Below are 22,893 nucleotides of genomic sequence, written 5' to 3'. Positions count from 1 at the left end.
TCTTTGTATTTAAATATGTCTGCTTGTGTCTGTATGTGTGGATGGATATGTGCGTGTGTGCGAGTGTATACCTGTCCTTTTTTCCCCCTAAGGTAAGTCTTTCCGCTCCCGGGATTGGAATGACTCCTTACCCTCTCCCTTAAAACCCACTTCCTTTCGTCTTCCCCTCTCCTTCCCTCTTTCCTGATGAGGCAACAGTTTGTTGCGAAAGCTTGAATTTTGTGTGTATGTTTGTGTGTCTATCGACCTGCCAGCGCTTTTGTTCGGTAAGTCACCTCATCTTTGTTTTTATATATATATATATATATATATATATATATATATATATATATATATATATACACACACACACACACACACACACACACACACACACACACCTAAAAACAAAGATGATGTGACTTACCAAACGAAAGCGCTGGCATGTCGATAGACACACAAACACAAACATACACACAAAATTCAAGCTTTCGCAACAAACTGTTGCCTCATCAGGAAAGAGGGAAGGAGAGGGAAAGACGAAAGGATGGGGGTTTTAAGGGAAAGGATAAGGAGTCATTCCAATCCCGGGAGCGGAAAGACTTACCTTAGGGGGAAAAGAGGACAGGTACACACTCGCACACACACACATATCCATCCGCACATACACAGACACAAGCAGACATTTGTAAAGGCAAAGAGTTTGGGCAGCCCCCCCCCCCTTACATAGCCACCGGAACTGCCCCCGCCAGTCAGCCCGCACGCTATTCGTTCATTTCTTTCGTCACTCAACTCGAGTGAATTAACTTATCGAGTAGTTGTACTTTCCTATGTAGCATGCACACCTGCGTCATCGTATTTTATACGTTTGTATCTGGCATGTAGATAGCTGACACACACCAACGAGAAAAGTCACGGCCATTCTAGTGACCTCGATACGTTACTCTGTCTGGCATTTGTTCAAGAAAAGTCGTGAATATTCTAATTCTACTGTTTTCTTGTAATTTGCTCATATTGTTGAAGAGGCAAGGGCAGTTATGGAAGAGTTAGGTGTGGAGACGAGTGTTCCTCGTCTTACAGGTGGACAAAGACAGGGGGAAAGCTGTGATCATAATGATGATGCTATGACATATTAGAAAAGAACTGTTTTTATTCCAACACTGGACCACGTTACGACTGACATGAGAGAAAGTTTTGCTGAAGAAAATATTTATCACTTAAAATTCAACATACTTTTGCCCTCACAACTACTGAAACATGATGGTAATGATCTGGCACATATATTGAATCAGTGCTTAACTGAACTGCTGTTCTTTGAAGAACAATCACTTGTTTGATTAAAAAGACACTAATGGGAGAGATTCTTCAATATAAGGAAGCAAGCATAAACACCCATAATGATCGTGATTATGTTATGAAAGAGTTGTCTGTCTGTCCTAGATCTGACTATACTACTTTGCACATGCTGTACAAAATATTTTCTTGTCTACCTGCTTCTACTGCTATTGTAGAAAGAAGTTTTTCAACATTGCAGTGTACAAAAACATGGCTGAGGTCGACAATGGAGGAGGATCGACTTAATGGCTTAGCTCTGCTGAGCATTCTCCCTGACATTGATTGTCCTATTGACAATATAATTAACCAATTTGCCAGGAAGAACAGTCGCATACAATTCATCATTTAAGAAGGAGAACCACAATTGTAACTTTTTATATAATCAGGGCATTGTCTTGTAGATGTGTAGAATCAGTTTAAATAAAACTTTCTTAAACTCCGCATGTGACTTGATTATTTTTTATTACAGTAAAAGTAAAGGTAGCTCAAGATGTTTCAAGCGCCCCCTCCTTGAGGTTTTTCTGTATTCCCCACTACGTACACCAGTAGTTACTTAAATTTTTACTGGCTTTCACATTGAGACAGATCTCCAATCATTACTTTCTAAGAAGTCTAAACTCTTAATGATGCCATTTATGTGACTCCAGGCTGAAATGCAAAATTAAAAACAAAATCATTTATATGATGGAAACTGTGTTCCCCAAGGTAGTGTGTCTCACATGGGTAAATTAATGTTACTGTAGGAGAATATTCATGTTTTCTGGTTTATCATACAATTTTTCTTTGAAAGTTCCCAGATATAAATATTAAAAGATGGATGAAATGACAGAGACTATTTACCATTAAATATAAATTTTCAAGTCATTGGAGGTACCTTTTGAAAACAAAAAAAATGTCTAAGGAGGGGAAAAAGAAAGGGAATGTGTTCAGTGGTGGAGGTGCTAGTAGTAGTAGTAGTAGTAGTAGTAGTAGTAGTTGTTGTTGTTGTTGTTGTTATCACCGTCTTCTGTCCAAAGACAGATTTGAGGCAGGTCTCCAAGTTGCTTTATCCCGCACAAGCCTCTTCATCTCTGCAAACCTACTACAACCTACATCGCTTTGAAAATGCTTACTGTACTCACCCCTCTTTGACACTCTTTACAATTTCTATCCCCCACATTTCCCTCTAATATCAAGTTGACAATTCCATGATGCCTCAGAATGTATCCTATCAACCAACCCCGTTTTTCACGAAGTTATGCCATAAATTTCTTTCTACTCAGTTTGCTTTGGTATCTCCTCATTAGTTACGTGATCTACACATCTAATATCCATTGTCCTTCCGTGGCACCCCATTTCAAGAGCTTCTATTCTCTTCTTGCCAGAACTAGTTAGTGTCCATATTTCACCTTCATAATAATCTTCCCACCACTTAAATTTATTTATATGCTAATGAATTCCTCTTTTTAAGAAATTTTTTCATTGCTAGAGCCAGTCCATGTTTTCTATCCTCTCTACTTCAGCCTTCCTCAGTTATTTTGCTGCCGAAATAGCAAAACTCATCTGTTATTTTTAGCGTCTCATTTCCTAACAAATTCTCTCAACATTGCTTGATTTAATTTGACTACAAGGTCAGCACCTAATAATTTCTGAAACTAAGGGTCCTTCTTCAAGAATTGAGGCAAAGTTTTGTTATTTCAATGTCATGTTTGCTACATCACCATTTTCATTCTGTTCAATGCTGCTGGCCAGAATTATTGCAAGAGATGGTGAGAATAGAGAGCAGCAAGCTGGAGTGACGGGGGTGGGGGGTGGGGGGAACCCACAGAGGAACAAAAGCGATAATGGCAATGGATAATCTGTTGCAATGACTAAACAAAGTAAGAAAAATACTGAAGTAATGTACAATGATGAACCACTGTGGAGGTTCTAAAATTACTAGAAATGGGTGGGAGGGGGGAATGTTCCACAATTTCCACACCCTCCTTTGTAGTACAATCTGCCATAAATGGAAATACAAATTTTACTGCCATTCTGTGTTTTGCACATCAAATTTATGATACACCCTTGTGATACCATGTGTCATCAGCCATAATATTATCCCTTAAAAATGTCACACTCTTCAATTCTTCTAACATTCCTATTAGAAAGCACCATTCATGTGCCAGCATATATCTAGCAATGGTGGGTGGTGAAGGGTATGGTTCAAATGGCTCTGAGTACTATGGGACTTAACTTCTGAGGTCATCAGTCCCCTAGAACTTAGAACTATTTAAACCTAACTAACCTAAGGACACCACACACATCCATGCCCAAGGCAGGATTCGAACCTGCGACTGTAGCGGTCCTGCGGTTCCAGACTGTAGCACCTAAAACCGCACGGGGTGAAGGGTATCTTGTACCATTGTTAGTCACTCCATTTCCTGTTCCACTCACAAATGGAGCCAAGGAAAACAATTGTCTGTTTTCCTCCTTATGAGTCCAAATTTCTCATCTTTATGGTCCACACTCTAAATATACATTGGCAGCAGTAGAACTGTTTTGCAATCAGGCACAAATGCTGGTTCTCTAAATTTTCTTAGTGGCATTTCATGAAAAGAAATTTTGTCTTTCCTCCAGGGGTTCATTTGAGTTCACACCTGCATATGTCTAGTGGTGTCCCATGAGGAAATGTGAACACGTTTGTTGAAATGTTTGTGAATCATGTATTCCCTTGTCGGATTTGAGCCTAAAAACCACATCCAAGCTGCCTGGCACACCAGTACTCATCATTTATCTGCCAGACAGATTCAATCTGCTACTGAAGTATCTGCCCGAATCCAAGAACTGGGGTGCTAATGCGCGGGCAGGCACCATTATATACGATTCACCCACTTAAAATATAAGAAACAGACACATCACATTCTACATTACCACACCACTGAAAATGCTTGAATAATTACATCAGAGTTCTGTTTAGCTGCTATTTGCAGTATAGAGACAGTTGCTATAAACATGTGAAATGTGTTAGTTATGCATAAGCCTTTCTACTCACTTGATGTGTCAAAGCAATCCATAGTCATTCGAGCCCGTATTTTGATTGCAGCTTGTTCAAATGCCTTCCCAAAGAAGCTACAAAAAATAAAAACAGGCTGCATAAGAGAACTGTGGAAATCATTAAAATGTTAGTTAACTGATTCTGACTATGACTAATAATCAAGAGTTGTGAGTCATTATTTTTTTAAAATGATGCGTTATATTTAATGTTTATTACAAATGACACCAAATATCAGACAATAACATTTTAGGCTATAAATTTAATTTTTATCTATTGTGCTACTGGCCAACTTCGTTATCAAGCACCTAGAAAACCATATTAACTTGTATAACAGTTCAAATATTTTAACAACATAATAAATTATGAAGAAATTAGGCATGTAATACCATCTATTATTTACATTTCTTTTTCTTTTTCTTTGAGTTACCAATGTTGCTCTGATGCGCCCTGCCACAAGCTCCCCTCAAGTGCTAATCTCATCATCTCAGAGTTGCACCCTAAGTCCTCAATTAATTGTTGGAAGTATTTCAATCTCTGTCTTCCCCTTTAGTTTCTACCCTCTACAGCTCCCCCTAGTAATAAGGAGGTTATTCCCTGATAGCTTAACACATTCTATCACCCTGTCCCTTCTTCTTGTTAGTTTTTTCCATATGCTCCTTTCCCCACCGATTCTGCAGAGAACATTCTTACTCCCTATCTTAACAGTCAACTTAATTGTCAACATTCTTTTGTAGCACAACGTCTCAAATGCTTTAATTATCTTCTGTTCTGGCTTTCCCACTGTCTATGGTCCACTACCATACATTGCTGTGCTCCAAATGTAAATTCTCAGAAATTACTTCCTCAAATTAAGGGCAATATTTGATACCAATAGAATTCTCTTGGCCTGTGGTACTCTGCTTTTTATATCCTCCTTGCTCTGTCCGTCGTGGGTTATTTTGATTACAAGGTAGCACGATTCCTTAATTTTGTCTATTTCATGCTTACACAGTTTGATCGTAAGGTTCTCATTAACCTCATTTCTGATGTTTCACATTACTTTTGTCTTTTTCCAGTTTACTCTCAATCCACATTCTGTACTTATTAGAGTGTTCATTTCTTTCAACAAGTCCTGTAATTCTTCAGTTTCACAGAGGATAGCAATGTCATCAATGATTTTACAACCGACATTCTTTCACCTTGAATTTTTATCCCCTCTGAAACTTGCCTTTCATTTTGGTCATTGCTTCTTTGAAGTATAGACTGAACACTAAGGTCAAAAGACTGCAACTCTGTCTTACAACCTCTTTAATCCGAGCACTTTGTTCTAGGTCTACCACTCTTATTGTTCCCTCTTGGTTCTTGCACATATTGTATATTACTGTCTTATCTTTCTCAGAACTTTAAACATCTTGCACAATTTTACACTGTTGAATGCTTTTTCTAGGTCAACATATCCTATGAAGATAGTTTGAATTTTCATCAGTCTTGATTCCACTATCAACAGCAATGTTGAACTGCCTCTCTGGTGTCTTTATCTTTCCTAAAATGAAACTGATCATCATCTAACAGCTCCTCAATTTTCTTGATGGTATTTTTGTTCTATCATTGCAACTACAAAAAATGCACATCTTTTTCACTAGCCATATTTCACTTTATAGAGGTAAGGCACTGTCAGTGGTCTGTACATTTTGATTTGCTTTAAGATCGAAAAACAGTTCGTTAACAATAGGCTCATTTCTACTTACGGTGACTTCCACTTGAAAATACCCTCAAGAACTGTAAATCAACTACGGACAATATATCCACACAAATGAAGAATTTAATGATGCTTCTTCAATTTTCTTTTCAATCCTGCTGCATATGATTCTCATCAGCACCTTGGACGTATAAGCTGTCAAACTGATAGTGTGAGAGATCTCATGCTTATATGCCCTTGCTACCTTCAGATCTGTGTGAAAGATATTTTTCTGGAAGTCCGATGGTACACCAACAGTCCCATATATTCTACACACCAAATAAAACAGTTGTTTAAGTATTACTGACCCCCAATGATTTTAGAAATTACGACAGAGTGTTATCTTAATGTTAGCACCCTTGCTTTTAATTTCATCAACCATTGTTTTGATTTTTCTATATGCTGAGTCAGTTGTCCAGATGATCATTTATTTTTCGATTTCTTCACATCTTTCTTACAACCATTTCATTTTTTTTTTAAATGTCTTTCCTTAGGAATTTATACTGCAGTATTCCTGTCTTCCCCAGAAAATTTTTGTTCTTCCTTCTTTCCTAAATCACTTTAAATATTTCTTCTGTTATCCAAGGTTTCTTCATAGTTACTTTCCTTATAACTGACAGTCGAATGTCCATGATTGTTCTTTTTAGAGACGTTCATTCCTCTTCAACTGAATTGCCTACTCTCGTATTCCTTACCGTGGCATCCACAACTGTAACGAACTTTAATTGTATCTCATCATTCATCAGTAACTCAGTATCCCGCTTCCTTCGACATTGATTCTTCTGGACAATAATCTTGAACTTCAGTCTCCTCTTCAACATTACTAAACTGTGATCTGAGTGTAGATCTAGACCTAGGTATGCCTTACAATCCAATACCTGATTTTCAAATCTCTGTCTGACCATGATGTAGTCCAGCTGGAATCTTCCCACACCTCCGGGTCTTTTCCAAGTATACCTCTTCTTGTTATACTTGAACAGAGGATTTGCTATTACCATCGGTAATTTACTGCAATACTCAACTAGTCTCTCCTTTTTCATTCCTTCTGCCAAGATCACTTCCCCTCATAGCCCTCTGTTTTATTCCTCCCTTACAACTGTGTTCCATCTCCCATGATTATTAGGTTTTCATCTCCTTTTACATACTGAATTATGAGTTTAATATTCTTTATCTCTCCAACTTCTGTTTGTGACGGAGGCATGTATACCTGATCTATTGTTGTTGATGTTTTTGTGTCGAATCTGATGAGAACAACCTTATCACTGAACTGTTCACAACAGCTTACTATCTACCCTAGTTTCCTACTCATAATGAATTCTGCTCCCATTATACTATTTTCTGCTGCCGTTGATATTCCTTACTTTTGTCTGGCCAGAAATCAACATCATCTTTTCATTTCATTTCACTGACCACTACTACATCTAGACTGAGCCTTTGCATTTTCCTTTTCATATTTTCTACCTTTCCTACTAAGTTCAGCTCATAAAATGTTATTCCATTTTTCATTATTCCATCTTTTTCGCGTGGTCACTGCCCCCTTGACAGTCATCTCCTGGAGATCTGAACAGGGGCCAATTCAGAATCTTTTGCCAATGGCGAAATCATCATGATACTTTTTTAATTTCAGGCCACATGTCTTCTGGAAACACATTATGTGTCTTAAATGCAGTAGTTTCCATTGCCATATGCATCCTCATGCCATTGATCATAGCTGATTCTTACGCCTTTTCGGGGCACTTTTCCACCCCAAGGGCAAGAGAGTGGCCTGAACTTCTGTCTGCTCACTTGCCCTCTTTGCTCTTTGACAAGATCATTGGTGGAATGAGGTGACTTCTTATACTAAAAGTCTTTGGCCACCATCGGTGATGATCTGTATTCATAATTTACACAGGACCCAAGATGATTTTATTGCTAGTCAAAGAAGCTATACCTAGACCATGATAACCACTATTTAAATATGCAGTAATATTAGGCACCAATGTTGCATGAGAAGTAATATGCAAATCTTGTCAGTCCACGTTTGGAGCCACATATGAATGTGAGTATGTTCTGTATATAACAGAGGGAAACATTCCACCTGGGAAAAATATATCCAAAAATAAAGATGATGTGACCTACCAAACGAAAGCGCCAGCATGTCGATAAACACACAAACAAACACAAACATACACGCAAAAGTCAAGCTTTCGCAACCAACGGTTGATTCGTCAGGAAAGAGGGAAGGAGAGGGAAAGATGAAAGGATGTGGGTTTTAAGGGAGAGGGTAAGGAGTCAGTCCAATCCCGGGAGCGGAAAGACTTACTTAGGGGGAAAAAAGGACGGGTATACACTCGCACACACACACACATATCCATCCGCACATACACAGACACAAGCAGACATTTGTAAAGGCAAAGAGTTTGGGCAGAGATGTCAGTCGAGGCGGAAGTACAGAAGGAATGATGTTGTTGAATGACAGGTGAGGTACGAGCGGCAGCAACTTGAAATTAGCAGAGGTTGACACCTGGTGGATAACAAGAAGAGAGGATATACTGAAAATCAAGTTCCCATCTGCGGAGTTCTGACAGGTTGGTGTTAGTGGGAAGTATCCAGATAACCTGGTCATACTCCAAATCCCATGCCACTTTCCTTGACGTTGACCTCCATCTGTCCAATGGCCAGCTTCACACGTCCGTTCACACCAAACCCACCAACACGCAACAGTACCTCCATTATGACACCTGCCACCCATTCCACATCAAACGGTCCCTTCCCTACAGCCTAGGTCCTCGTGGCAAACGAATCTGCTCCAGTCCGGAATCCCTGAAGCATTACACCAACAACCTGAAAACAGCTTTCGCATCCCGCAACTACCCTCCCGACCTGGTACAGAAGCAAATTACCAGAGCCACTTCCTCATCCCCTCAAACCCACAACCTCCCACAGAAGAACCACAAAAGTGCCCCACTTGTGACAGGATACTTTCCGGGACTGGATCACATTCTGAATGTGGCTCTCCAGCAGGGATACGACTTCCTCAAATCCTGCCCTGAAATGAGATCCATCCTTCATGAAATCCTCCCCACTCCACCAAGAGTGTCTTTCCGCCGTCCACCTAACCTTCGTAACCTCTTGGTTCACCCCTATGAAATCCCCAACCCACCTTCCCTACCCTCTGGCTTCTACCCTTGTAACCGCCCCCGGTGTAAAACCTGTCCCATGCACCCTCCCACCACCACCTACTCCAGTCCTGTAACCCGGAAGGTGTACACGATCAAAGGCAGAGCCACGTGTGAAAGCACCCACATGATTTACAAACTTACTTGTCTACACTGTGAAGCTTTCTATGTGGGAATGACCAGCAACAAGCTGTCCATTCGCAAGAATGGACACAGGCAGACAGTGTTTGTTGGTAATGAGGATCACCCTGTGGCTAAACATGCCTTGGTGCACGGCCAGCACATCTTGGCACAGTGTTACACCGTCCAGGTTATCTTGATGCTTCCCACTAACACCAACCTGTCAGAACTCCGGAGATGGGAACTTGCCCTTCAATATATCCTCTCTTCTCGTTACCCACCAGGCCTCAACCTCCGCTAATTTCAAGTTGCCGCCACTCATACCTCACCTGTCATTCAACAACATCTTTGCCTCTGTACTTCCGCCTTTATTGACATCTCTGCCCAAACTCTTTGCCTTTACAAATGTCTGCTTGTGTCTGTGTATGTGCGAATGGATACGTGCGTGTGTGTGTGAGTGTATACCTGTCCTTTTTTCCCCCTAAGGTAAGTCTTTCCGCTCCCGGGATTGGACTGACTCCTTACCCTCTCCCTTAAAACCCACATCCTTTCGTTTTTCCCTCTCGTTCCCTCTTTCCTGACGAAGCAACCATTGGTTGCGAAAGCTTGAACTTTGTGTGTATGTTTGTGTTTGTTTGTGTGTCTATCGACATGCCGGCGCTTTCGTTTGGTAGGTCACATCATCTTTATTTTTGAGTATGTTCTGTATTGAATAAGACAGAAACAGAAAGTAAAATATGTGTAAGATCCACATGTAGCATAACTTGAGGATGAAGTCAATGTCCATTTGCTATGTCATAATGTTATGTGTGAACTTCAAGTAATACACTGATTATATTGACTTACAGACTGAAGCCATAATTAGCTGTCTTCACTTGTGTCAAACAAATACTCAAAGTTAATACAGTAGTATCGAAAAGTTAAGCATAATCGCGAAAGCATGAAAATGAAAAGGGGAAACGTGAGGAATCACCCACCACACTGCACATGCTTACCTACTAACCCTATTTGTTAACTCAGTGTAGGAAAGAAGAACTCTGTGGTATGAATACTTTTATAACAGAGAGTTAACACAAACAGTGCATGAGACAACTTAATGTCTCAGTCTTGTTTGTCTGTTCATAGTGAGCAGAGTTGGTGAATCTGAGATTGTAATGCCACAAAAAATGTATTTGGACCCTGTTTAGCAGGGGAGAATACACTCTGTAACCAGGAAGTAGGGCAGACACAGACCACTACTCGGTACCCTTGGATGCACTACGAAGTGTCCCTGTTTTGCGATTCAGGAGATGTTGCTCATAGGCCAATAACAAGTCAACACGAATAATCACAGCACAACAGGGCCAATATCTGGCCATAACGGCCTAATGAAATTGCAGTACACCTGCAAAACAATTGGCTGCAGAGCTTGCAGCTGCCTCAGCAGTTGGTGTTTTTCTGACAAACTGTGTAACGGAGACTCAGAACAGCAGAGCTGTTTGATAAACATCCTGCTGTATGCATCCTGATCACTCCAGCACAGGGACAGGCCCATGTATTGAGGAGTCGGCAAGATCAAAATCAGATCATGGATGAACGAAGGAATATGCTCTTCACAGATGAAACCCGCTTCAGTTTGTAAAATGATTCTCACTCCACATTACACTGCAGAGAACCTGGTAGCCTATACAACCACAGGAACATCACGGAAAGTGACCGGTTGGGTGGTGATGTGTCATGGTATGGAGAGGCATCATCCTGATTGGTCGTATGGAGCTGCACATCTTCGTCAGTGGTGAACAACATAGAGCCATAAGGTAATAACATAAATGTTGATTCAGTTATTTACATTCATAAATTATTCAATCCTCTTTGATACAAAGCACAGTAACACAGATGTGTGGCTCTACATGTGGACTGAAATTGATCTGCACATCAACTTCGTGCAACATGGTGCATTCTGCCTGCAGGTACCTTATGTCAAATTTGTAACTTTTCATTTATGAGGTTTTAATGATTCAAAATGTCATACAAGTTAAGCATTTCACTATTCAGCAGTTAGTATAAATTGGCCAATAGTACAACAAATAAAAGCAAATTTACAGCCCAAAAATGAGATTGTTTTCTTTCATGAAATACATCAAGGCTGTCGATTCATACACAAACACGATCTCAATGTTACATCCAAACCACGATAAAAATGCTTTCTATGACACTGATACATTTGTCTGTGCCACAATGTACACTTCAACAACTGAAGATCAAATGTCTCAGAGACCACAAAATATTAACATATTTAAAATGGCTAGTATTAAATAAATACTAGAGACAAAGTCTCATTTCATCAGCCTTTGTAAACTGAATAACTTCTGAATTGTAATGCAAATATGAGCGCAATTCAATAATTATACAAACAAATAGCTGTACAGCAAAAGTGGTTTATTATTAGATATCGATGCAATTTTCTTTTTATTCAAGCATGCGCCCCCCCCCCCCCCCCCCCTGCACATTTTCTATAAACTAGTCCTGTTTTCTTAGCCTTTCAGTACAGAATTCTTTACCTTTATCTCAAAGAAAATTTAATATTTTCTCTTTCATTACCTTTTCATTGCTGTTGAGGTTGATGTGATGCAAAGCTCCTTTCATCAGACGAAACAAATAAAAATCCATAGAGAGAAAAGGTGAGGAGTGCAATAAGGATGAGGTACGAGCCCCCAACCAACCTTGTCAATAGCTGCTGGCATTAATGTACCACACGAGAACGAGCATTGGATTCAAGCATCAGCTTGCTTTTCCTCTTTAGTGCAGGCTTGACTTTGTTCTCAACCAAGACCAAGTATTTTCCTGCCATGGTAAATGAGGAACTACAAATCTTAATCTACCTTCCTACAGATCTCTCACCATTTTGTATGTACTTGTAATAGCATGGCATAAATTTTTGGATGCTTTTCTCACAGAATGCTGCTGCCTGTGTTTTCGAGCACATTGTAACATGTTCTTTGAACCGATAATTATTGTTGAATTTTTGACCACAAAGAATGTTTCCAGGTGCAAAAAAGATGGAAATCATTAGGGGCAAGAGTGGTACGAAGGTCAGTCCAATTGGTTCCAGTACTTCAGTATGAGTTGTTATGATTTGTTTGGCATGTCATGAATGAAAACAATACCATTAGTGGGCTCTCAGTGGTGTTTACTTTGTATTGCATGATATAGTTTTACACATGTCTTACAGTAAATCTTCCCGCTGATTGTTTCACCTAGGGGTAAAAATGCACCGTTAGAATGCCATGTCTATCCCAAAAGACACTTAACATGATTTTTCAAGATGTCAAGGCTTGGCAAAATTGAGGAGTTTCATAAACCTACATCTATATATGCTGGATGATTCATCTGCTTTACCTAAGGGTTTTATGCAACCGCAACACCTCCAAAAACCAAATGCGACATTTTCATGTTCTCTCTCTTGCTACATGCAAACATTTAGTCCTATGAAAAAAAAAACCAGTATCTTTTTATAGTAAATTTAGAGTATCTAAATTATTTTGTACTGGGATACATCTTCACTGGACACTCAGTTTTCAAGTTATTGAAGAAGAACGCATTTGAAAGCCACTTTTGTATGTTGTTCTTCAACTCAAAACCCATAGCATCCATTGAAGACATATACCAGTACAAAATTTAACTACATTAAATTCCCTACAAATAGGTCCTGTTCAGTTTTTCTGTAGGACTAAAAGTCTGCACATAGGAAGTGTTTTTTGAATACATTGCATGTTGCAAACAACCTGTAGATAGGGGCAGCTGAATCATCCTGTATATTCCACAAGACATTGTACGGTGCATGGCAGACCGTACTTTGTACCACTATTGGTCACTTCCTTTCCTGTTCCACTTGCAAACAGAATGGGGACAAATGACTTGACATTAGACAACTTCTAACCCCAGTGTCATCCTCAGTCATTATCTTGCTTTGAAAATCACCACTATCTTTATTGTAATGTGTCAAAACACCAAAAGCATTGCCCAGCTGCTGTATTTTGTGAGTTTTTGGAACCCGATGAGCACACAGTTTTCAAAAATTCAGTTTTTTGGGAACAATTTCAAGAAAAAGCAATCCTGAAATTTGTGGTTAGGTTTTAGAACAATCAAATTCTGTAAATTTAAGGCTTTCCTCTACAAATTCTTAAATGGCATGAACCAGCTCTTCATTAACCAAACATAGATGTCCACTTCATCTGTCATCATGCACTTGATCAACTTCATCACCACCACTGAAGCACTCACAGCATTTTCTCCTTAAAGCTCACCAATCTGCCAATGAATGCCAACTGGTTTAGTGTTCTTCACATTGAGAAAATGGATTACAGGTCTAATCTCACGAGTGATGGGAGTTTCAATCAACTTTGCCATTCTAAACAAGCACTATACAGTATAAAAACATGCAGGAAACTCAATATGGAGTTCTCTCCTGCTCCACGACTCGAAGTATCTATTCGCACATGTACTGAACTGCAATTGCAGCACTGCTGCTGACAGAAATGCAAATGGAACTTAATTGTTAGACTTACTTCGTTCATTTGTCTGTTTAATTATTGAATAACCCTTGTACTCTTTTTAAAGGCCCCACACATTGACTGCCACTCAATATAATATATAAAGAGTAGCCTAAATCTTTAAACCAAAATTATACAAATAGTAAACAACCTTAAACTGAGCACTTGTAGATAAGAAATCTGTGATCATTGAAATATGGAACTCCATTATAAACTGAAAAGGAAATATATGGTGGAGAATCTGAGAGAGAGTGTCACCGCTTTACGCACTCCTGTAAAGTATACATTCAGTTTGACAGTCGTAATTTTGAGCAGTTGCTATACTCTGTTCATCATAAGAATAAAGCTGCTTTAAACAAACACAAATGTGATGATTGGTCCGAAACCTTAGCAAATGTGCACTGGTAGTGTTAAGCTCTTGGAAGTAGGTCCTACTTACATATTAGATATATTATTACTACGTTATGTTAAATGAAACTTTAAGATATTCTAAATGTATTAACAACCATCAATGTTTTTCTTAATCAAATTTTAGCCACATGTGAGGCAAAGAATCGATGTATCCAATATTGTGCAAATGAATGGAATCATTAATATGGTTGGATAACCGGAAACACATCTATTATTAGTCACACTATAAATGCTGAAGAACAAGCAGCTCAGTGCTTAATCGGAAACACAAAGACAAAAAACGTAATTGTTTATAATAATGTACTACAGAAAATTGGCTAATTACATTATTAAAGTGCAATTCTCTGCAAGTAATAGAGAATGAAGTTTAATAATGTATTATGTACATTCTCTGTAAAATAATAATAATAATAATAATAATAATGTTAATACACCAATGGATGTGCTTTAAAGCTCAAGCAAAGACAGAGCAGAAATAGTGTGGTTCACAGCAGGCCAAAACAAAGCACTAACAAGAAGCTCACTCAACAAAAGTAAAAACAATATTCTCACATAAGAAACATGTCACATTTTCATGATTAATTCAATCATCATCATTTCATCATCATCATTTATTGCCTTATCGGGCCTTTAAGGCCTACAGCAAGAAGAACAAAAGGAAAAGTAAAGACAAAAAGACTTACAAAAGTACTCTATACAGTAGTAAAAGTTACATATGTACATTACAGCTTAAAGAAAAAAAAACGAAAAAATAAACAGGGCATTCAATCAAAGGTTTAAAAGGCAAGAGGGATACATTACAGAAACAAAAAAAACAAAAAAACACACACGCAGTGTCTGTCAATTACACGAGAGGAGGGAGCTGTTGCAGATGGCAGTCCATCTCATCCGGTCGTTGGCGTCCTCCTCCACGGCTGCTGGTTCCACTTCTTTCAGGATCGTTGTTATCCTATCCTTCCATCGAGTTCTTGGGCGTCCTCTAGGGCGTTTTCCTGTGGGTTGAGAGTGGAGGACTCTGTTTGGAAGGGATCCGTCTGCCCGTAGGATGTGGCCAAACCATTGGAGTCTCTTCTGCGCCAATATTCGTCCAATGTGTGGCTTTCCATACCGCTGGTATAAATCTTCTTTTTTTCTTCGTTCCCATTTACCTTCCATGGCATTGTAGATGGGTCCATATATCTTCCGAAGTACCTTCCTTTCAAATGCACATATTGCTTCTTCTGCTGTTGCTGATGTTGCCCAAGTTTCACAGCCGTATAAAAGTACTGGTCTCACCAGTGTCGTGTATAGGTGGATCTTGTTCTTCTGCGATATCAGCCGAGATCTGAAAAGATTGTTCAGGCTAAAGAACATGCGATTAGCATTTGTTATACGTTGCTGTACTTCTTTCGTTACTTCACTTCTATTTGTTAGTATGGAGCCCAGGTACTTGAACTCTTCAACTCGTTCGAAGGTATGCCTGTCGACATCAATGGAAGGAGGGAGATCTCGGCGGCGTGATACAACAAGATATTTAGTTTTTTCCTCGTTCACCACCAGCCCAATTTTCTCTGCATTGTGGAGGAATCGGGAAGTATCCCTGCGTACTTGCTCTAGAGTGTCGCCAAGGATCACAACATCATCAGCAAATGCCAAGATTGTGTCTGCTCCCACCATCTCCATCTCTCTGGTTCGACAAGTGTCACGGCTTACTTTTTCCAGGGCCAAATTGAATAATATTGGCGCCAATGGATCTCCTTGTCTCAATCCATTTTGTATACTGAATGATGGTGATAGTTGATTACCAAACCGCACTTGGGCCGTAGACTGAGAGTAGCAAGCAGCAATTAAGCAGATGTATTTTGATGGGATGCCAAGTTCCTCTAACGTTTCCCATAACGTGGCGCGGTCAATGCTGTCATAAGCTTGTCGAAAATCGATGAAGATGAGGTGTAGATCCTTATTGAATTCGTAGAATTTTTCTATCAACTGCCTCAGAGTAAATATGTGATCAATTGTCGATCGTCCAGCAACGAACCCACATTGATAGGTCCCTACAATTCCTTCAGCCAGTGGTTTCATGCGGTTTAGTAGCAGTGTTGTAAAAACTTTGTAGCCAATTTCAAGTAACGAAATCCCTCGGTAGTTGGATACATGAGTAGCATCTCCCTTCTTGAATATGGGACATATGATTGCTCCCTTCCATTCCTCAGGAATAACTTCTGCTTCCCAGATGGTAGAAATTAATCGTTTCAAAGCACCCACCAGTGTTTCCCCTCCCAAGCGAAGCATCTCAGCTGTGATACCACTACCTCCTGGAGCCTTGTTGTTCTTGAGTGCTTTTAGGGCAGCACTGATTTCTTCCTCAGATGGTTCAGGGACTTCAACTCTGTCAAAACGGGCATCCGTCTGTGTTGTCCCTACTGGTGGGTTGTCGGGATTCAATAGGTTTTCAAAATGTTTTTTAAATAGGGTTGCTTGCTCTTCTGGCGGTACAACTTCACCCGTCTCATTCGTTAGGACCAATGTACGTTGTCTGTATGCGCCTCTGGCGAATCTTGAGGCCTGGAAAAACGAGCGTGACGACTTTGCTTCTTCGACTGCAATCAACAGACTTTTGTGGTGGTCCCGTTTCTTCTTTCTCATGAGTTGGTCCGTGTTACGCCTCGCTTCGTAGTAAGCTACCCTTGCTTCTTCCGAGAGTTGCTGTAGCCATTTTATCCTCTTCGCTGATCTAATCTCAACAGATTCTCGACATTGTTCATCGAACCAAGGTTTACTTCTTCGTTTTGCATCGCAAACTAGTTCTTCATTTGCACTTTCTAACACTGCATTCCTCAGCAGCATCCATGCGTTCTCCACACTGGTAGGGTTCTCTGTTATTGTGAGATGTTCTGCAATTTTTTCTTGATAGCGCTGTCTCACTTCTACATCTTTCAACTTATTCTTGTCGAAGCGGACCATCATTTCAGAATTTCTTCTCCACATGGTTGAAAGTTTCAGACGTAGTTTGACTACCACTAAGAAATGGTCTGAATTCATATCTGCCCCGCGAAAGGATCTTACATGCTCGACACTACAATGATGTCTTCGGTCAACAAGAACGTGATCGATCTGGTTCATCGTACTTCCATCTGGGGATATCCAGGTTACTTTATGCACTGCTTTGCGGGGGAAGTATGTGCTTCTAACGATCATTCTCCTTGTATCGGCAAGGTTAATTAATTTGATACCATTCTCGTTGCTTGTTTCATGGATACTATCAGGCCCTATCGTTGGACGATACTGCACTTCTCTTCCCACTTGGGCATTGAAGTCTCCCATTATCAACTGAATTGAGTGTCTTGGGAGTTTGTCTACTACATTCTCTAGTTCTAGATAGAAGTTATTCTTTGTTTCTTCATCGGCATCCTCTGATGGGGCATGACAGTTGACTAGGCAGATCTTATATGGTTTAGCGTGTAAAATCATCCAACAGATTCGGTCGTTTACAGGAGACCATTTGTTGACAGCCGATATCATTTTATTGTGTACAGCAAAACCAACTCCAGAAGTCCAGGCTGGGCTTAGCTCATTGCTGTTAAAGAGCGTGTGAGTATCTCCAATCTTCATAACACCCTGAGGTGTTTATTGAATTAATCATTCTAACTCCGCCATTGCCGGTCCCAAGCCCGGATTTAGAATGATTAATTCAATAAATATACAAAAGCAGTTATCAGACACTACATTTGAAAGTTTTTATTTCAAACTTACTAGAACATATGAAAGAGAATCACTTATTTCCACTAGCTGTAATCCTTACAGACTAAATGTGAGGAACACAGAAATTTTCGTACTGTAAATAAAGTCTCCTTTTCTCAATAAGTCTGCCAAGTCTGAACTAGAACATTTCTTAATAATGTGAATGCTTAAACTTTGTGTGCATTGTCATTCCACACAAGTTTATTCAGGAAAACATGCATAACTGAAATATTTAAATTTTATACTTACTTCTTAGGTGAATCCTCTGAAACCGGAGGAACACCAACAACAAGACATGTCCCTTCTGATGGATCAAGAGGGGCTGAGGCAACCATGGGTAGGCCATGAGCTTTCTTGTTGCGGGAAACAGCTACATAAGCCTGCAGTGCAAACTGTGCTAGCAATGCAAGACTGTGAGGACGAGAAAACATCTTCACATCTATAGAGCCCTGTGGTAACACATGAAACATTACTTGCAAAACATATAACACACTAACTGAAACGCACTGACACTGAAGACAAATCAAATAAACACAAGACACAGAAAATAAATAAACCAGCAAAAATACATTTCAAAAAGTAAAAATTCATGTCAACACTGACAGGCATACCTATGCAGTGACTCCCATTATATGCACTCCACGGTACAGTGATGTAGACTGTACGAGAAGTCTATGGTTCCATGCTGCATTGTGCTTGTTCTTTGTTTTTGATTATGTAGTTACTCCTTGTTTTGTCTCATTGACACTGAACACAATGCAAATTTCATACTTCTGTGTAATTATTTTACATGGGGAAATAAATCTTTTCATGATGTGATCATGCATAACAGTCCTTCTGCACCAGCTTCAGCATTCCATGCCACATCAAAACTAAGACTGTTACTTATGCATAAGCTGCATTGATTTTTTTGTTCAGCACAAAGATGAATTCCTCACCAATGCCTACGAAGCCAGCCTCAAGTAATGGAGTTATCAGCAGGATTACAATCAAATCACCCCCTTTCTGGCAGCATAACCCCTTCCCGGTTCATTTAATTAGAGTGCCAATTCATCTTAGCACAGATAGATAAAACGAAATACAGTTAAACGTTAACTGCGATAACAGAATATCTTACGCCTCTGGGAACCAAACAATATGCTGCTATCACGAAAGCATTGGTTATGTGACCACAACAGTCTGAAGTTAAATAAAGTGGAACTTTGATTTCACAGTCTCCAATTTTATGTTTTTCAAAATTCTACACCATCAATTCGTAGCCCCTGTGAAAAACCCATAAGATCAATGTTAAACATTCCCTGATTTTACATTTCTTCCTAGTAGGGTTTACCTTGATTCTAAGTTTTTACTTGATGTCTTGCTTGACTTCATCCCATTTCTTCCTATTGACATTTGATGTGACTGAACGAGTTATAAGTTGCACAACAGACAGATTATTCACACCATGGATGGTGGCAGAGTTATGGGAATATGTTAGATCGTTCTGCAGAGGACAGATATGAGAGAGGAAATGCTGACATAATCGATGTTCAGTGTTGCCAACACAACTTGCAAAATTTAGTTTCACCGCGCAATTATGATACAACTACTGCTAGGTTGCAGCGGTAATAGAAAAAAAAAGACAGTGAAAGCGAAATGTTCTGGACCAGGCCAATATGTGATGAAGGGGACCAGCCACAACCTTTCCTTGTGCCACTTATAACTCTGTCTCATCTTTTTTAGTATTTCCAGTGTACTGTATTCAGCAACAATATCAATTGTCAACTTTTTATGTTCAAATACTGAGACTCAAAAAATACGCTCTGTCATCATCGAGGATATGTCGCCCATTTCTGGCTAGTGAACTTTTATTGGCTGGCATCTTGTTAAGTCACCCAATAGCCAGACCAGCAACCACTCCACACTTACATACGTAAAATAAGCTCACCTACTGGATGTGTGGAAAGAGTGAGTGGCCCTTCAGTGACAGGAGTGCTGGTAGGGGTGAATGCATTTTGTGAAGAGCTGAAAATAAACTTTTCGTGCAACTGATATGCTTAGACAGAGGTGTCACACGGAAATAGAACAAGGGTTTTGCGACAGCACATTTTAAAGATTTTTTTTTTTTCAAATCCGGCTCGATACAGTTTGAACAATTACATGCACCTCATGTATACATTTTGCGCTACACAATGGAAATTGTAAAGATTGGTAGCAGTGATAGAGGTCATGAAGCAAAACTGTAGCACCTGAGCTTTGTTTCAAATTTACGTTTTACATAGTGTTCAGAAATTCACTGAGCCGACTTCTAATAATCCTGTAATGTCAATTCAGGAATCAAACTCATTTTTTCACATCTCTGTTTCTCTCATCAAGCCTAAAATAACATTTAAATGGTGGTGAGCATATGAAGTGCAGCTGATAAGAAAAGCATCAAACAATAACAGCAATGGAGACAAAGTACATCATTAAGCAGATGTCCGCATTTATGCCTATGGCTTAACCACTTAGCTTTTGGGATGTTTTTGGTTTATTCAACACATTAATCAATTTTTGATTTTTTCTGGGTGAGCACAAAGGAAGATCTGTCAAAAATGTGAGTTTTGAACGTATAATTTGTGGAATACCATGCTGGAAAATAGCTCAATTGCCTTGTACCCAGATGCCTTCTTCAATTTTGTGACGATTTTCTACTTGTTGTTACAAATCTGTGATATTTTAAAAACTGATGAAATTCATCACCACAAATTACCATATAAACATTGCACTCTACATTTAATTTCCTTCATTTAGATTTATTCAAAGTATTGGAGAGGACTGCAATTTTTAATCATATATGCCAATTACATGTGTTTTAGGTAATACTTTGAAGGGTTTTAATGTTTTCCTCAATTCTGCATTTTTTTCAACTTCGCGGTTTTTAAATCTGGACTGCACAAAAATGTAAAACAAAGGTTTCACTGTATCTGGAAAAGCTTCAACAAACAGCCGAATTAGGTAACAGAGCTCCATCACAATTGCTTTGTCGTCTGCGTACTCTTGCAAGTAATACTGTCAGTGATGATGTGTTACACAATATATGGCTATCCCAACTACCAGAAGATTTTAACAGCATGTCCTGGAGATTTGAATGCATAGCACAAACAGCTGATCGTGATGATGGTTAATGCACAAGATAGCTCAACCTCAGAGACTTTGTTGTCACTACTGTCTCAACTAGCTAAGCTTACAGTACAAGTGAACGTTCTACAAAAAGCACAGAAAAGGCAATGCACAAGTTCATGATCAAGAAGTTGAATTCTTTCACCAGTGGCACACAACATATTTTGTACCACAGAAAATTTGGTGAGGATATATGGAAGGGTACATCACTGTGTACAGCAAATCATGATGCATACAGTAGCAGCTGCAACCATATCCACCTGGCAACACATGTTTGTTTATTACGGACCAGAACTCAAAAGTGCAGTACCTGATAGGCACCAGAGCAGAAATACCAGAGCATTCTGCAATAAAGTTACCATGTTGCAGCCATGACGATGGTTGACTGTATGCTGCAAATGCTACAAAGATTATGACATATGGACACGTCACTTTACTACTCAACCTTGGACTCTGGCGTACCTTTGAGTGGCAGTATGATCACAGCGTCACGCCCCATACTAGCAGAAGACTTCTTCGTGTTCTACAATCTGGTACCTAACCTATGTCAGCAGCAATTAAGCGATAACTGGGGACATGAAATATACACGACTACTAACAAGTTTCCCGGAGATCACCAGGCAATCAATAATATTACCACCTGTCAAACACTTCGCAATTCATTGTGTCCTCACTACCATCAACTTATGCACGCTCTCAAAGTTTAGCATTGGATAAATTACAAATTATCACACAAGAGTTCCATAGCATGTCAGCTGAACATATCTGCTGTTCTTGAAGTAGCGGCTTCACAGGGTACCCAAAAAGGACAATGGTTGGCACCTTTACGGTGATTACCAGCGACTGAATGCGAGAACCATTCTGAGCAGATATCCTGGGCCACATACAGAGGATTTCTCTGCCGGAGTACAAGGCAAAACAATTTTTTCAACAATAGATTTGGTCAGAGTATACTATCAGTACGGGCCAGGAAAAATTTCCATTTTGCAATAAATGCGAAACAGATGTGAATTCTGCCTCAAAACGCTAAAACCCGAAATAACTTAATAGGTGCTGTTTCATAGCGAATTGTATCCAGATGAGCTATTTATCAGAGACAGTTTGAAATAGCTTTATTTTATGCATACAATGTCAAAAACGTTATCAGTTATGGCATTTTACATAATCTGGCGAATCCCAATTTGGAAAGATAATTTGCGCAGGAGACTACTTGCAAAATAAAGTGTATGAATGCAACAATGTATCAATGCCCTCAATGACCTGGTGCCACGCCAATTGTGAACAGTTAAATGGTCTATTTAAGAGGAGGAGGAGGAGATTAGTGTTTAACATCCCGTCGACAGCGAGGTCATTAGAGACGGAGAGCAAGCTTGGGTGGGGGAAGGATGGGGAAGGAATTCGGCCGTGCCCTTTCCAAGGAACCACCCCGGCATTTGCCTGAAGCGATTTAGGGAAATCACGGAAAACCTAAATCAGGATGGCTGGAGACGGGATTGAACCGTCGTCCTCCCGAATGCGAGTCCAGTGTGCTAACCACTGCGCCACCTCGCTCGGTGGTCTATTTAAGATCCACATCCATAATGCAACATAGTACTAGTTATGGGACCTAGCATTTTAAAAGAAAGAAACACTTACTATTATTTGTTAGCTAAAGCTCGAAAGGTAGTATGATACGGGCAGTTTTAACATTACATATTAGGAGGCAGATGTTTTGAACTGTAGTTGCGTTGAACACTGCCTGAACTACTTTGTTAACAATGCGCA

General features: G+C 39.6%; 1 protein-coding gene across 1 annotated transcript in view; it reads right to left on the bottom strand.

Annotated features, from left to right (window-relative positions):
• Window positions 1–22,893, bottom strand: part of LOC124545317 (cell division control protein 45 homolog) — a 145,786-nt gene that overhangs the window by 6,000 nt on the left and 116,893 nt on the right. The window contains exons 12-13 of the mRNA XM_047124219.1: window positions 18,238–18,437; window positions 4,328–4,404 (exon numbers count right to left, since the gene is read on the bottom strand). Coding sequence (XP_046980175.1) covers window positions 4,328–4,404; window positions 18,238–18,437 — 277 coding nt within the window. The remainder of the gene's footprint in view (window positions 1–4,327; window positions 4,405–18,237; window positions 18,438–22,893) is intronic.

Source organism: Schistocerca americana, chromosome 8 (assembly GCF_021461395.2).
Source record: "Schistocerca americana isolate TAMUIC-IGC-003095 chromosome 8, iqSchAmer2.1, whole genome shotgun sequence".
Lineage (NCBI taxonomy): Eukaryota > Metazoa > Arthropoda > Insecta > Orthoptera > Acrididae > Schistocerca > Schistocerca americana.
Note: the sequence above shows the minus strand (reverse complement) of the source record. Positions and strands in the feature narration are given on the sequence as shown.